This window comes from Anarrhichthys ocellatus, unplaced genomic scaffold (assembly GCF_004355925.1).
Source record: "Anarrhichthys ocellatus isolate YVR2014 unplaced genomic scaffold, GSC_Weel_1.0 scaffold55, whole genome shotgun sequence".
Lineage (NCBI taxonomy): Eukaryota > Metazoa > Chordata > Actinopteri > Perciformes > Anarhichadidae > Anarrhichthys > Anarrhichthys ocellatus.
In genome coordinates, this window is record NW_022280085.1 from 2651027 (window position 1) to 2667783 (window position 16757).

The 16757-nt window shown below is 47.1% G+C and overlaps 3 protein-coding genes and 1 non-coding gene across 6 annotated transcripts; 3 read left to right on the forward strand and 1 right to left on the reverse strand.

Moving 5' to 3' along the window:
- Window positions 1-33: 33 nt before the first annotated feature.
- On the forward strand, window positions 34-2703 carry rpsa (ribosomal protein SA). The gene is made up of 8 exons (XM_031870958.1): window positions 34-112; window positions 668-837; window positions 991-1109; window positions 1379-1624; window positions 1935-2063; window positions 2174-2336; window positions 2434-2454; window positions 2566-2703. Exons 2-8 carry the CDS (start codon window positions 705-707, stop codon window positions 2658-2660), a joined length of 906 nt encoding a protein of 301 aa, XP_031726818.1. The 5' UTR covers window positions 34-112; window positions 668-704; the 3' UTR covers window positions 2661-2703.
- Window positions 1162-1301, forward strand: LOC116396453 (small nucleolar RNA SNORA62/SNORA6 family). Its single transcript, XR_004213603.1, has one exon. It is a non-coding gene; the product is annotated as a small nucleolar RNA SNORA62/SNORA6 family (small nucleolar RNA).
- A 1993-nt stretch (window positions 2704-4696) lies between the features above and the next one.
- On the forward strand, window positions 4697-13778 carry LOC116396394 (ubinuclein-2-like). Of its 3 annotated transcripts, none has more exons than XM_031870983.1 (17): window positions 4697-5404; window positions 6285-6413; window positions 6522-6623; window positions 7035-7166; window positions 7278-7384; window positions 7714-8239; window positions 8534-8604; window positions 8686-8815; window positions 9059-9165; window positions 9289-9399; window positions 9785-9928; window positions 10074-10124; window positions 10220-10262; window positions 10442-11767; window positions 12063-12264; window positions 12818-12886; window positions 13124-13778. In XM_031870983.1, the coding sequence occupies exons 1-17, from the start codon at window positions 5036-5038 to the stop codon at window positions 13168-13170; spliced, it is 3666 nt and encodes a 1221-aa protein (XP_031726843.1). In that variant the 5' UTR covers window positions 4697-5035; the 3' UTR covers window positions 13171-13778. The 3 variants fall into 3 exon arrangements, with proteins under 3 accessions (XP_031726843.1, XP_031726845.1, XP_031726846.1); XM_031870985.1 differs by having other exon boundaries at window positions 10442-11731; XM_031870986.1 differs by lacking the exon at window positions 12818-12886.
- Window positions 13779-13874: 96 nt separating this feature from the next.
- Window positions 13875-16724, reverse strand: trir (telomerase RNA component interacting RNase). Its single transcript, XM_031870987.1, has 3 exons — window positions 14868-16724; window positions 14435-14506; window positions 13875-14342 (listed from the first exon to the last, which is right to left on the reverse strand). The coding sequence occupies exons 1-3, from the start codon at window positions 15156-15158 to the stop codon at window positions 14235-14237; spliced, it is 471 nt and encodes a 156-aa protein (XP_031726847.1). The 5' UTR covers window positions 15159-16724; the 3' UTR covers window positions 13875-14234.
- Window positions 16725-16757: the final 33 nt, after the last annotated feature.

A 16757-nucleotide genomic window follows, 5' to 3' on the forward strand; every position in this document is an offset into this window, starting at 1 on the left:
ACAATAACCAACCAATCACAGGCTTTGAAATCGGGTACTTATACTACGTCATTTCCTCCCAGCGCCCTCTTTTTCACCGTGTGGTCAGATTTCCATACGGCGTTGTTTCGTGGTGAGTTTTTAATCCGTTTTATTTCGATAATAAAACTTAAAATGACGCATAGGAGACGAAGTAAAGACAGACTGCCCGTTAAGCACGCTATAAGTCGGTACAACCCCGACCTATCGTGTCTTTTTCGTGTTAAATTATCCCAAAGAAGATATGCTACTATGCATAGCTAACTTGCTAGCCGCTGACACGCGCTCACCTCGTAGTGTTCCCCTCACGCATGACTCTTAATACTTCTATGAGATCACATTGGCAGCTAACCGAAATGAAATACAATTAGAAATCTGCCATTAGAGATGTAAGAATACAATTACGTAGACACACACTTGGTTTGCGTTTTGGTTTACGCTCTTCCATGACCCGGTAGTGTCTGTGCCTAGTTGGAAGTAAGCTGAAGCATAGTAAGCTTCAGCTTTTTGCCCAATTAATGATATAATAGTGCGTGTGTGTGTGTGTGTGTGTGTGTGTGTGTGTGTATATTTTCAAGACTCAAACTGCTTACGTACGAGCATTAAGACCCGGCCGCTGTTATCTGACCTGTGCTTCTCCTTTATCCAGCTCTCCTATCACTCGTAACTCAAGGAAAGCGGTCACGATGTCCGGAGGTCTAGATGTCCTTCAAATGAAGGAGGAGGATGTGCTGAAGTTCCTGGCGGCAGGAACCCATCTGGGAGGAACCAACTTGGACTTCCAGATGGATCAGTATGTGTACAAGAGAAAAAGTGACGGTGAGTGAAGAAAGTGAAATTATGTTGAAAAACTAACCTGCCAATAAACTTTTTTTTTTTATGGCCATCTGCACCGTGGTTGTACTCAAAGTTCTAAATGTAAATGAAGTTGGACCTTCTCCTCATGCCTTGGGGCTCTCCCTCAATCACCAGGTGTGTACATCATCAATCTGAAGAGGACCTGGGAGAAGCTGCTGCTTGCTGCCAGGGCCATTGTTGCTATTGAAAACCCAGCTGATGTGTGTGTCATCTCTTCCAGGAACACCGGACAGGTAAAGTAAAACTCTCGATGAATTACTTTCAACACTGGTACATCAACTGTGATACGCACTCTGTTAAAGCCGGGCACTGATGTCGGTGTTCAGGTGTCGGATGTGTGCAAGAGTGAGCCGGCCGGGTTTTCGCTAACACCAGTAGGACAGCTGTCCCATGACTGGAGTTTGATAGTGACCTGTGCCACACTTCAGTTTGTTTAACTAGAATAACGATCAGAATTTAACTGAGATCCTGAGTGTAACTTGTTCTTTCTGGTCCCCTTCAGAGAGCAGTGCTGAAGTTCGCCTCTGCCACCGGTGCCACCACCTTCCACGGTCGGTTCACTCCCGGTACATTCACCAATCAGATCCAGGCGGCTTTTAGGGAGCCCCGTCTCCTGCTCGTGACAGACCCCCGGGCTGACCATCAGCCACTGACTGAGGCGTCCTACGTCAACATCCCCACCATTGCCTTGTGCAACACTGACTCCCCACTGGGATATGTAGACATTGCAATCCCCTGTAACAACAAGGTGAGACCAACTGAAGAACTAACATATTCTGATTTTTTTATTTTTATTACTTCAGCAAATTCTTGAATGTTGCACGCCGTTAGAGCCCGGCGCTGTCTCGTCTGTGCAGTGCTGGGTGTAGGACGTGTGCTAAATAATAATGCTGGTCCTAACTCCGCCTCTCTCTAAACCACTCAGAGGGGGTGAGAGTAGAGGTCTTGCCACAAAATGTTTAACTTTTTAATATATCGTCACGCAGCTGTGGACCTTGTGAAACATGCATATATAATGCAGATTTTCTGATACAATATACTTTTCTGCGACTGTGCAGGGTCACCACTCTGTGGGTCTGATGTGGTGGATGTTGGCCAGGGAGGTTCTCAGGATGAGGGGAACCATCTCCAGGGAGCACCCATGGGAGGTCATGCCAGATCTGTACTTCTACAGGGATCCCGAGGAGGTAAGACAAACACGGTGCACCTTGAGAACTGTACAGTGGCTTGAGGTTGCTGCATCATACGTGTTACATGGGTTGATTTGCGCACTCTAATGCACACATTGTCAATGCAGATCGAGAAGGAGGAGCAGGCCGCAGCTGAGAAGGCTGTTGGGAAGGAGGAGTTCCAGGGTGAATGGAGCGCCCCCGCTGCTGAGTTCACCCAGCCTGAGGTGGCCGACTGGTCTGAGGGTGTTGCGGTGCCATCTGTGCCCATCCAACAGTTCCCTGCCCCCGGTAAGATCACTAGTTTCCTTTCGGTAAACAACCTAATCGAACCTTCCACTAATGTTTGTACTTTATTTGACACTAAACTGTTTTTTTCTTGTTACAGCTGCTCCAGCTGTTAAGACAGGTGAGATATTTTTGATTAAGTTTAAAATGAATCTAAAAATTAGCTGAACGCTTCAAAGTGTTCATTTCACCACTTGATGCTAAATCCATTTTATCTTTTTTTCCCCTGCAGAGGACTGGAGCACCCAGCCTGCCACGGAGGACTGGTCCACTGCCCCCACTGCCCAGGCATCCGACTGGGGCGGCACTACGTCCGACTGGGCTTAAATTGATCGCTATGGCAACAATAAACAGTGTTTTCACACTTTGACTTTGTTTTTCTGTTTATTTAATGGACATTCACTGAAGGTTACTGTTGGCTGTAATGTTCCTGTCACAACATAAATTGCTGCTGAAGGCAATGTGATAAAGCCAGTGGAACATGTGACACTTTGAATATTGAAGAATGATATTGTGACAATTTGTTGATTCAGCATCGTACAAAGCAAATCCTTCATACTGCTGATATAAGAGGAATTTATTCACTACATGTATCTTAAGGTGTAAAAATGACCACATGTCAAAAGACATTGAGGTTTAGTGAGAACTATAATAGTGTAAAATGGTATCATGGTGAAGATAAGCTGACCATAGGGTAATGTGGTAGTGCAGCCAGTCAGCCCAGTACAGGTGAAATGGGTGAAAAAGACGTAGACATGACTGTGCTTTGTGTTGGGTATTATTTAAACTAAATCATCTTGCATATTGCAACGTCCTTTCAAAATGTTGCAGAAAATGAAATAAAGTGAGTTGGGTCTCTGCAGCTGATGTACATCAGGTTAATATAGAATGCAGCAACAAATTGTAGACCTGAAATTGCAGTGTGGCTGTATGTACATGCATACATTATTTGTATTTCATTTCCAGAGAGCAAAATGTCATTCTTGAGAAGCTGTAACCAAAACAGTTTTTTTTCTCTATTTTTTACTGATTGACTAAAGATCTCGGTAGATGATTGAGAGTTAATGTTTGCTCGGGAGAACCATGAAAGAAAACAGGCTTATGGTAATTGAGCCAAAGTAGATTTAAATATAACTGAAATAAATGAGGCTGTTTCGGTGTAACACTTTTACAGTCCCTGTTCTGTTCAAATGAAAATATTAAAGTGGTTAATTTGAATAAGATTGATACATGAATACAGATACAATCTTTGTGATCTGATGGCATCATTACTCATACAAAGACTAGCACTTAGGCTGGACAAAAAGTCTGACATGTAATCATATTTTCATATTGCAAAAATTAATTAAATAACCCGCCAACTCAACCTGCAATGCTGTCTCTGCATTAAAAGACGCCTCATGCTTCAAGCGTTATGACCAAAAATATGTTTTTCCATAAGATTGTGTTCATTTTGAGTGCATTTATTGTAGCGTATTCATATCTAATTGCTATGAAATCACTTTATTTGAGAGGAGATTTTTTTAAACTTATCAAAACACTGCAGTTTGCAGCATTGCATTGATTTTTCTGCGTGTTGTCAAGTTTTTATTTTCTTCAATTTGACCAGAGCAGACAAGCACATAGAAATATACCAACACAAATACTGAAATCAGAGTAATCATGTATCTTGTATAGCAAATGAAGATACTTAATTAAAAAAAGCTGTTTGTATAAACGAATGAATGAAACGTTTGTAAAATAATTAAACTGTTTATGAGAAGTGCAATATCCCCGTTCTTAAAACGCAATTCGAACTTGGCATGTATAGTTTAAAAAGTGTTAACTGCAGCATTAATTCAAACTCCAAAATCTCAATCTGTACTCTCTGCATCTGAATTACATAATTGTCGACTTTATTTTATAAGAGTACATTGCAACGGTGAAGTTCACTCATACTTCTGAAGTGCACCTCTTTAGCTTCAGGGGGAAGATGGAGGATGTATGGTTTCATTTCCGGATTTTACGAGCAACCAGGGCAGAAAAAAAGCATCATACGTAATCCCTGCCTGTAGTAAACAGTGGTGATGCGTTCATGGGTCCAGACATCCCGCCCGTTGTAAACAGTGGTGATGCGTTCAGGGGTCCAGACATCCCGCCCGTTGTAAACAGTGGTGATGCGTCCAGGGGTCTAGACATCCCGCCCGTTGTAAACAGTGGTGATGCGTTCAGGGGTCCGGACATCCCGCCCGTACAGAACAATCGTCCCCCTGCACATTCGCGCTTGTCTGTCAGGTGGGCGTGTTTCAGCGCTGCCATTGGACAAACACGGTTCCTTTTCCTCCCCGGCTTCCGCTTTATATTCATACGCACGCCCAGCCACTGAATAATGATAATAATGATCAAGATGGCTACTACAGAATCCTCCTTGCGGTAGCTAACCTCCAATTTCATGGAAGCGCTCAAAACTGTTATTTCTCACAGTTTAAGTCCCTCGTAGGTGTCGGGGGCTCTACCGGGGACACTACTGTATGGATTAATACGGGCCGGGAGGAGATAAAAGTAATTGTGTTGCCCGCCGCACACATTCTGAGGAAGCTAGCTAGCAGAGCAACTAGCTAGCTCTAACGTTACTTATCGACCATCTCCAGGTTTTAGCTCTCCAGCCAGCGGGCGGCTCGAGAGGAGTGCCGCGTGCCCGGTCGTCGGACCGACAGCGTCAAATGGCAGAGCCGAGGAAAGTACCGTTCGTCACCATCTCGTCCTTCAACACCCCAACGCCGACCCCGGAGTCCAGCAAGAAGCGCCGCCGCGAAGACGAGGCCGTCGACATCACTTTTGTGAAAGATGGAGATGGAGGTGGCGGCGGCGCTGCTGCTGCTGCTGCTGCTGCTGCTGCTGCTGCTGCCGCGGCGGCGGTCGGGTCGGGAGGTGGTGGAGGTCCGTTCGGTAACGTGAACGCGAAGGGATGCGACGCCGAGACCGGGGAGGCGAAACCCACCGTCCGCCTCCACCTCCCGCTGTCCGAGCCAAGTGACCGCGGGTCCTCCGAGTTCAACTACGGCGAGCTGGTCAACACAACTCTTACTCAGGTTAGAGTGCACAGTAGGGCACCATGATGGCACCATGATGGGAGCGGGAGGGGCCTAATCTGGCATACCTTCAAAAGTGCTGCGCTGGTTGCTGTTGTGAGGCTGAGGTGTCAAACTTTGGATGTGTTGTTAATCGCGCATAAGTGGCGTTAATAAGGCTGTTACCCAGTGAATAACTGCTGTTATTATGCGCAATAGTGATTTATTTGTTTATTACACGGGGTATTAAAGTCAGGAAAGTGTTTAATCCGTGGATTTTTTTCAATTCCATATCCATAAACTTGGGGGATTTACAAGAGACAAAATAAAAAGGCTGAGAAGATATCTTGACTTTTAAATTCCTTGCGTGAGTGAAGCCCTGGACCCTCCATGCTGGGTTCAAGTCATATGGGAAGTATGGCAGAGATTGTTTACTGCAAGTGTTCATGTCACAGAGTGACCTAAGTGTGACTTCAGACACTATATCTATATATAAGTTACTTTGGCTGATGTGAGGTGTGCAGATTTGTTTTGATTGTAATAAAGAAAGTGTCAAGATGTGTCAGATGTAGCGGAGCTTTCAGAACAGGCAAAAGTTTCCAAGTTGTAATTACAACTTTGTGTTGTCGGAATTACTCAAAATGGATGTGGAATAAAACTCCACGCCCTCATTCAGTAATTCAGACTCGCCCAGATGTTTAATAGCTCCGTCAAGAGCCACAGGAGACTTTAAACAAGTGTTTTCACAGTTGTTGTAGTGACTAGTAACCCGATCTTCATGGAATAGAATTTCATTACCCCTTTTAAAGACATCCTGTCGGATGAGGTTTGAATCCTTTTTACGAGAATAGGTACTCTACAGATGTCTCATGTCATTACTTTTTCATTTTTCCCCCCTCAGGTAAAGCCTCCAGGTTCAACAGTCCCCAAAGGACTCGCTCCTCCCCTAGACCCCAACGACCCGTTTGCCGACGATGACCGGGAGAGACGGGAGGTCGAAGCGATGGCCAAGAAGTTTGACAACAAATATGTAAGAGTCGTGTTCTCAAGATGTACCAATCTGTTGTGACAGCTGTAACCGCGTGCATGCAGAAGGATGTCTGATGTATGCATTTTAAAATGTTTGAGTGTTTTGCAGGGCGGTGTCCCAAAGAAGAAGAAGAAGGACAGGATGCAGGATCTCATTGACATTGGCTATGGCTACGACGAGACGGACCCTTTCATCGACAATTCAGAGGCTGTGAGTTCCCTTTTTGACAAAACACACACACACACACACGTCACTCTCTGCATTACTCATATGGGTCACTTGTATTCCTTAATAGTCAGCAAACTGCCTAGACTTTAAATCAAAATGAAAAAAAGTGCTTTTATTTCATTTGCGAAATATATAATCTCCAGGAAAACATATGTTGCTCTTCAATAGTAGAAATAGTCGTCTGATGTTCCCGTTTGATCATGTCTTGTATCATTATCTTCTTATATACTAACAGCAATAACAAGATACTGCAAAAGTATAATGTGCGTGCAGTTAAGTATCATGTTGAGTAAACTTGGGACTTTTGTTGTTATTCTGAGCTGTGGTGAAAGCCTGGCGCAGCGCGTGGTAGTAGAAGGAAAACTGGTAATTATGCGTCTCTCCTGGCCTCAGTATGACGAGCTGGTCCCGGCCTCCCTCACCACGAAGCACGGAGGCTTCTACATCAACACGGGCACTCTACAGTTCAGAGCGGCGTCCGACTCCGAGGGAGAGAACGCCGGCGCGGACGACAATCGCTTCAAGGTAAAATCTCATTCCTCACACGCAGGCAGATTGTCAACAATACGCAGCCAAATATGTCCGTTTTGTGTTTTATTCCTCTGACTATAAACGACCGCTGCACCTGTTTTGCAGAAGACGAAAGAAGGCGAAGAGCGGGTGATAAAGAAACGTCGGAAAAAGCCAGATGGTGGAATTCTGGAGGACAAGAAACCCAGGAAGAACAAAGTACCAAAGTCTGGGTGAGTGTTTTTACCACGGGCTTGTTGCACACAGCAATGCAGCTTAATGAGTAGATTGTCGGAGCAATAACTCAGTCAGGTGGCTGGAAAAAATAGGCTGAAACTATAAGTTGAGTAATTGTTTAGTTGATCAATAGAAAATTAGTGAATTGTTTGTCTTTGATCGTGGAAAAATGTCAATTGCAGCCTTTGAAATGTGAGGATTTGCTGCTTTTCCCTTTGTGAACGCTGTTAACTCCCTTGCTCTTAATTTCCCATAATTCTTAATTCATATTGTCCGCTTGAGTCCATTAACCGTCCTTCTCCTCGTTATGCTCCCGTCCTGGCAGAGTGTCGGCCCTGAATGTCCATCGGCCGGAGAAGAAGAAGAGGAAGAAGCTGATGAAGGATTCCATCCACCTGGCCAACATGCTGCGTCGCTTCACCCGGGAGAAGGAGGAGTTGCGCAAGAGGACCGTGCCGACTGTCGGTTTGCCGCGTCCCGTAATTGCCATCACCGCCAAAGCGCCCATCGCCACCAAAGCGGCCATCGCCACCAGCGCACTCCTCAGCGCCCAGCCCAAGGCCGCCGGCGGCACCGAGTGCAACATTTCCGACCTGACCGCCGACCCCGTCGTGATGTCGCTGCTGGGCTCGGCCAACAACGACATCCTGCAGGACATGATGGGCGACCTGGACTTCGGGATGCTGGACTCCCCTCAGCCCTCCAGCCCTCTGCAGGGAGAGAACGGCTCCTTTGGGATGGGACACAAAGCCGGCGGCAGCAGAGTGTCGCAGGGCACCGTGATGGCCCCTCCCCCTCTGCCCAGCGGACTCCCGGCGCCGCTCGCCAAGCGCATTGAAGACCTGAGATCGGTACGAGCTTCAGCACTCCGCTGGATCACATGTGTTAGATCAGAGCTGTAGCTAAGAGTTCTTTTCTTTGATTAGTCGTTCTGTTGACAAAATAGTGAGGAAAAAAAAGAGCAGCATGATTACCCAGAGCCCAAAATGATGAATTAAAATTATTTCTTCAATCTGACAGACAGTCCGAAACCTAAAGATGTTCAAGTTTTAATGCTATAAAGAAAAAATATATGAAAAATCCTAAACATCTCATCCTCCTCACAACCTATGAAATATGAACACACTGCTTGTCCCTTCACACAGGCGTCCCGTCTGTTTGACACGGAGGGCAGGAAGAAATTCTTCACACTGGACATGAACAACATCCTGCTGGAGTGAGTACCATGCCAGATGTTCATGTTTTCAACAATAATAAGTTTTACATCTCTCACACTCGTGTCTTCACTCGGCGGCAGCATCGAGTTGCAGGTTCAGGAGCAGCCGGCGGAGGTGCGCGCGGTCGTCTACTCCCACCTGGAGGCCTTTGTGCCCTGCAATAAGGAAGCTCTGCTCAAACGCCTTAAGAAGCTCAGCCTCAACATACAGGTGCGCTGCTTTCTGCAGTTTGCCGGTTTTGATTTGCTTTAACAATGTGCAGGATTCAATGGTTGGAAGTCGCAGGCTTTTCTATAGTAAAGGGAAATGTTTGGCCAGAGAATAATTCACCACTTTGTTTGTTTTTGATGTAATTGATTAGCAGATGATGCTAAAAGGCTTCTGTCGCCCAGAATTGATGACTGTGCTGGCAGGTTCGCGTTATTTTTGACTCTGCTTGTCCCCGTCTCCCAGGACGACCGCCTCCGAACGCCGCTGCTGAAGCTGAAGCTGGCGGTGTGCAGCGTGATGCCGGAGCAGATCGCCCGGTACAACATGGACTGTATCGCCAAGGTGGCAAAGTGAGGACGCTTTGTCGGGCCGGCCGCGGCTCACAGTTTATCGCAGCATCTGTTTGCCTTTTCTTTTCTTTTTTCTTATCGTATTTCCATCCTCTCTAAAGGTGTTTATCTCTGTGCTCACAGGCAGCAGTCGGGGGAGGGAGAGAAGAACGGGTCAGAGGATGACGACGAGGAGAAGCCAGGGAAGAGGGTGATGGGCCCTCGGAAGAAGTTTGTGTGGGACGACAAACTCAGGTTAGTTTCAGGGAGGGAGGGAGGTTCGTCTCTTGTGGAAGTGGCAATAACAGGGGAACCCATGCGCACTGGGAAACAGTTTTCAAGTCGTGGAAAATGAGAGAAAAAGTCAAATGTCCTGTAAAAAGTATTTTAAAATTCTACTATTTTCCTTTAGTTGAGAATGAACCTTTTATCTATCAGAGCTCCCCAGAGTTTATTGTAATATTGTCTTCTGAATCTTATCACAGATTGATAAATCAGATTTCCACAGAGAGGAACATATTTCAGTGAATGGTGCGACGTCCGTCTGTCATACCAGTTCGATCATCACTGAAACTGTACACAATGTACCTGTGATGCTATATATTGTTTCGTTGTGACGGAGTATTTTGATCGCGTGCAGGTTACTGCTGTGCAACCTGGTGCGGGTGAAGCTGGGCTGCTATGAGCTGGAGGGCAAGAACTCTCTGTCTCTAGAGGACTACCTCAAAGCCTTCATGGAGACCGAAGTCAAACTTCTCTGGCCCAAAGGCTGGATGCAGGCCAGGTACGTGACCGCTAAGTTAGTATTCACAATAGATAACCACTGCCTTGTATGTCTTTCACGACAGCTTGAACTTGCTTTTAGTAAACTTCCTCCACATGAATCTCTCTGGAACTGACGTCTGTGACTTGTGTTTTTCTGTTGGCAGGATGCTGTTCAAAGAGAGCATCATGGCTCACGGTCACCTCACAGGCTACACGTGAGTCACGTGACTTTTTTTATTAACCGGTATCTTCAGAACTAACTCTGTCTGGCTTGTTCTCACTCCTTTTCTGTTGTTTTTTTGGGCTCCAGAGCAAAGAAAAGGATGGTCACTACTCCCAAGGCCAAGCCAAAGGTGAGACTTAACTTTTATATCGACAGTAGAGTTTTTGATAAAGACGTGACTGTCATTGACGGACACTCATCTCTAGACATGCAAACCTTTCCTTTTAACATGACGTGAAAGTGTGTGGTACATTTCGGTTATGATAAATACAGCTTGTGTTGATGTTTCTGTGTAATGTGTACTTCCAGGAGGCCGTGTGGGTTCAGCGGTCCACACCCTCAGCGGGCACCACGCCCTCCCCCGTGGCCCAGGTTGCCAAGCGACCGCCTCCGTCCGAGCCCATATGTGTGGACTCGCTCGACGAGGATCTGACGGCCCCCTCCCTGGACTCCATCTCCCAGGCCCTGGCCATCCTCGGCAACGCAGCCAAGGGCCTGGCCCACGGGGACAACCCCCCGTCCCCCGACGGACCCAAGGCTGCCGCCAAGCCCTCCTCGCTCCACGTCTCGCCGCTCATCCAGCAGCAGAAGAAGAACTCCGTTGGCACCCCCAGCTCCAACGCACCTCACTACATCTCTACCTCTTCGTCCATCTCCACCCCTCTGTCTCGGCCCCTCTCCGTCACCTCGGCCCCTCTGTCTCGGCCCCTCTCCGTCACCTCGGCCCCGCTGCCCTCGGTGCGGGCGGACGGGATGGGGCTCGTCAAGGGTGCGGCGCAGGTGCACAGACACTCAGTGTTGAACACTCAGAGGACATTGGCTGTGGGCATGGCCAAGGCCAACATGCCTGGCTCGGCGTCGTCGCCTAAACCGCGCCCGCCGCCCACCGCGTCCCCGCTCGTGGCCCCGAAGGCGGGGGCCCCCACTTCCGGCCTCCTCAAAGGCAGCAATAATAAAGGCAACGACGCTCTCATCATCGTGTCGCCCCAGCCTCGGTCGCACACCCTCATATCCTCCTCACACATGCTCCCCAAAACCTTCCAGATGCCTCGCCTGCCCCACACCCCGCTGAGCAAATCCTCCCCCTCCCTCACTCAGACTCTCTCTGGGGTTCAGGCCCGGCCGCAGTCCAACTTCATCACCCCCATGCACGCCACCCTCACCAAGTCGGCCCACAGCAGCATCCCGCCGATCGTCAAGCTCACGCCGCGCACCCTCAACCCCACCACTACCACCTCAGCCTCGCCCTCCATCTCCATCGGCCCCAGGTCTCAGGCAAACCCCCCGATACACCAGTACTCTGCCAAAAGCGCAGTCGGGTACCGCCCGGTGTTCTCAGGTGTCCAAGGAGGAGCGAGCAAGCAGGTGCAAGTTAGCTACACTCCTGTTGGCGGCCAGAAGACGCTCAGCAACAACAGCACCACCAACGCCAGCCTTATTAACACCATATCCATAAGCAAGCTTTCAGGATCCAGTGCCTCCCCCACAATAGCCTCTGCCAACCAGGGCCAGCGTCAGAGGCTGGGGGGCGGGACACCTCAGGGGGCCAAGCCGGTCGCGTCTGTCCCAGCGTCATCCGTCTCTTCTCAGTTGCCCCAGGTTTGCACCGCCAGCATGTCCAGATCAAAACCTGTAGTGAGTGCTTCCTTTTGTCTAAATGAATTATTTGTACTAATTACATGTACTGTGCCGTAGTAGTTTGATCATTCCACACTTTAGCTTTGTGCTACTTATCCTTTAGTAAAGAGTACTACTGAACAGGAAGATATTTTATCTTGATTCAGATGAACTGAAAGTCTCATATGTGGGAAAGAGTTTAGGCTGCATTGTGGAGGTGTTGTCCACTTTACAGCCCTGATTTTTGGGTTTGCATACAAACGTAGCTAACGTGTTTTTCTTTCCGACACGACATCTACCATCGCCTGCTCAGGTCACCACGGCGGGCAGCGCCAGCAGTCTGCTCGGCTCGGCCTCGCCGCTCCCCCTGGGGTTCGGGATGCTCGGGGGCCTGGTGCCCGTATCCCTGCCCTTCCAGTTCCCCCAGCTGCTGAACCTGCCCCCGCTGGGCTCCAGCACGGTGGCCGGCGGCTCGGCGGCCAGTAGCAACGCGTCGTTCTCCACCCTGACCCAGAGTGAGTGGGGCAGAAACACGGACGCGGCTGAAATTTAAACGTCGCACCATGCGTACATTTACTATCTGTGGCAGGTTGCTAAATATGATGTAATGTTTATTTAAGTGAAATATTCATGTTTACACATTAGGGCAGGCATTGCCTTGTCTGGTGTTCCTTCATAGGCTTTGTTTTGTGTTTTATGTCATAGCACCGTTTGTTTTATCATATTGTGTGTCAAATGTAAGCTTGTGATTTTTCTCCTGTTTGACATTATTCCATTCTGTTTGCTTAATTTCTCCCCAAAATGTCTCCCTTTTCCTCTACCTTCTCTACCAAAACAATGCCCAATCCTCTATTGGTTACCCCCCCCAATCACCTCATTCGCCCAATCCCCTCCTCCGTTTGGCTGTCATCACCCGCCCCCTTCACCTCTGTGCCATCTCTCTCGTTCTCTCTCTCTCTCTCTCTCTCTCCTGCCCCCACCCCCACCCCCTTCTCCTCCCCTCTCCATCTGTTCCTCCCCTCCCTCATCTCCCTCCTCGGTTCTTGTTCCCCTGTCCTGTCTCCTCAGATCTGTATAAGAGTCTCCAGGCAGGGTCTCAGGTTGCTCTGCCTCCTCACTTGCAGCTCGCTTTCTCAGGTAAAATCTGAACCCTCCCTCCACCCTCAAAAGCCTGCTCCATTTACTCCCCCCTCCCCCTCCCCTCCTCTTCCAAGTGTCGGGTGTTCTCTGTCTCGGGGTTGTCCTGTTCTCTGCTCGCCTGTTGGTGGCAGCATGCCTTTCTGTGTAGTCATTTTTATCTGTCGTCCGACCTCCGTAATGTTTTTCTGTCTGATGCTTTTCACTGACATTTCAAAAACTATCATTCCCATCCAGATATCAGTCAAAACCAGGGAGGAGACACTAAGAGGAAGACGCTATGATACAGCTGGATTTCAAAGCCCCCAGGAGGGGAGGGCGCTGTCTAATGAAATGACCTTGTGACGTGTTGGGACGTGAACGTGACTTTTTGTGACAGATGGACAGGTCTGAAATGAGGACTTTGTTACACTTAAAGATACTTGATCTGAAAGGATCGGCTCAACATTTCACGAACACCGCAGTTTAAATATAACTTTTTCAAAAAAACGATTTGATAACTTTTAAATACTATTCATAGAATTGTTCAATGAAATGACAAATACAGGTTGTCAATGTTTACAACATAGACCTATATCACTGTGGACAGGGAGAAGGAACGAATGGGATTTTTAGGTGTGTGTGAGAATGAGTTTGGTAGGTGGGATTGAACGTGTGCCTTTTGTATGTCTCCCTCTCTGATGCATGGTCACTGGCTATTTGGTGCTGTTTTTATCGGGATGTAATTATCACTGATACCTGTAAGAAATGTAAACTGCAAATAGAATGAGCTTTGTCTTTTTTCAACGAGAGCTGTACACTTTTTTTCATTGTACTTGAATTCTTGAATGAATTCTGGTCTGTATAGAACTCAAACCTACTTTTAATTAAAATTCTTTCCCTTCAAAATGGAGATATTTGGTAAGTTTATACTTTTAACAAGAGTCTCGCAGTGAAGTCAAGTGAGACTATTACAAACCAACACAAAACTGAGGCACAACACCACACATTAATGGGCAGTGTAGATTTAATTGACACCTTGGTTTGACTATTAAATCAAATCCAACTGATAATGAACCCTAACTTAACCCAGACATGACAAATTAGAAAACATTTAACAATAATGAATGCCAAGTTTCCAAAACACCTTTTGACATCAGATTACCAGAGTCCCAACAAAGAACAAGCAACACAAAAAAAATAAAGAGGGAAAAAGGCCCTTCAATCTACGCAGTTTGTGAAGAGCTTTCCGCGAAGGGTGACTTGAGCTGGCAGTATGAGAAGGTTCAGGATTGGCCGGCCGTCCCGGAGCATCTCCCAGATGGTCGTCCACCTCACAAACACTTTGTCGCGTTCGCGTCATGGAACCCTACTTGACCAGAGGCCTGGTCTTATCGTCGTCCCCACACTCGTGGGCTTTGTACTTTTTTACCTCGGCCATATACGATGACCAAGCATCGCTCTTGCCTGGCTTGCTCTGCGGGAGAGGAAAACACAAAGTGATTAAAGTCAGAAGTCCAACAACAAGAACATTTCAAATTGACCCCCCCCATCGCCATCTCCACTCACTTCTGATTCGTTGTTCTGCTTCTTTGCAACCACGCCGGTCTTTAGGAACACGCCGCCTCTGCGCTTCCCCACCTGGGTTAGGGGATAGAAGACTGAAACCGTTATAGGAGCCCTTGCAGATGGACTGTCAATGAAGGAGACTACACCAGAGCAGACGGTCTACATTTAGTTTCTCGCTGCACCACCGGCGAAACCATCAGTAAAAAGGAGCATCCATAGTCTTCGCTGGTCTACAATTATTGCCACAATGTGTTCAGAACACATGGAAAAGTAAAACAAATCACTGGCATGTACTAGGCGAGTACTACTGAAATATTGGCCATTATTTCAGGATGTAATAACTTTAGTGTCAGAGCGAGACTGTCAATGGTGCTCCACTTTGGATGCGTGTTGAAATACTGCTATCTCATCTTACAACTGCCAAACCCCTTACAAAGCTCGTCACGGGAGGGGGCTTCTTTTCCACTGGTGTCAGTCCTTGCTCGGTGTCTCTCGCCTCTCCACCTGTTTGCTGCGTCTCCTTTTTCCTCTTCGCCTCCGCCTCCATCTTCTTCTTGAACATCTCCATGAAGCTGCCGTCGTTGGCGAACGCGTTGCCCCCGGGCACCGGGGCTCTGCTCGCCGCCAGCGCGGGGCTGCTGGAGGGGGACGCGGGGCTGCCGCAGCTGGAGTCGCTGCTGCTGCCGCTCGTCTGAGGTTTACCGTGTGCGCGCTTTGGATCCATGTTCCCGGCGCAATGTTCTGAGGCAGTTACGGTCCAGCGGCTCGAGTCGAGTTAAGTGTCCGTAGTCTGCAAAGTGTGGCTTTGTTGCCAAGTTGGCCTTGAATGAACAACACCGCTAACACGCCGCTAGACCGGCTGGACCCCACCCGCAACACGATACAAAAAGCCCCGGAATCAGTCCACCTAAACAGCTACAGTCCACGTCAGCCCTCTGGAGCACAACCTCCCGACAAAAGCAGGCGCTGGTCCGGCTGCTAACGTGGCTAACACCGCGGGCTAATGTCCGGTTTAGTGAGGTCTTTACAGACGAACAAACTCAACTTGAACCTCCAATTCATGTGTGAGACGTATCCAAATACACCGATACAGCAAAGGTGTACCTCAAAGTTCAAATGCCTGCAGCAAAGTCTCAGAGGTTCGTCGAATTTACACACGCTTTTCGCTAACTTCAGCCGTCTAGCGCTTGCTGTCGGCCATGTTTAATTCCCCCCTGATGACGTCACTGTGTGGCTGTGGCGTCCGCTGCTGTGCCGGAAGTGACGCAGATATTTAAGAATCCTTACTGGAAGACTACTGTTGAGCTTTTGCTTGGGTTGAATCATTCAAACATGTACATTGCATTTGTCCCTCACTTAAATAATCAATGATAATCCCTGACTACAAAAATACATGGAAACAAGCGTTTTAATTATGAGATTTTCCATTGTAAAAGTCAGATATTTCTACTGTGAAATAGCTACATTTCTGAATACTTGAGGTACTATAAAAACCCATTGCTCAATAATGATTGTCATATTTGATTTCAGGACATCTCTAAATATGAACATAGTGAAATGACTTCTATCTGAAAATAAATGTCTGACTTTTACTTTGAAAAGTATCAAAATTGATGAAATATTGATTTTTTTTTTGTCTTTATGTTGTCAGAGATTTCTTCAACTCAAAGGCATCAGTCATTGCCAGTAATAACTCATTTCATTTTTTTTCACCAAACAAAGATCAAAGACTAAAGCTAAAGACATGTCCCTCACAATTTTGTGGTATTTTTGTTTTTAATTTATTAGGGACACATAATTCATGCTTGTGAGTAATCCCCTTGACCTTATTTACAGCTACTTTGTAGGACTGTGGTACATGGCCTGTTAGTAAAGACAGATTGATCATATCTAAAGACGTGCTAATTAACGGTAACACTTCTTTAAGCAGCCTAGTCGGTATAGGGTCTAAAAGACAGGTCGAAGGTTTAGACGTAGAAATTGTCAAGGTCGATGGGAGTAAAGCCATCTCAATATATATCAGGGTTTACAGCTGTTTATAAGGTTACTATATTTGAGGATAGATATCGACAAGATCATCAACCTGGGACGGACTAAAGTTATCACAGGAGTCCTCTGTTATATTGAGACATGATATTGAATTAAATACAGACGGAATCGTTTCTTTAAATTGAGCTACGGTACCATCAGATAAACATCTAGTGTAGTAACTCTTGCTTACACTCCGGTAGTAGAAATTCAAAAGTTATTAGATAATGGTCTGATAAAAGAGGGTTCTGTGGAAATACCATTAAATCTTCTATGTTAATGCCATAAGTCAGAA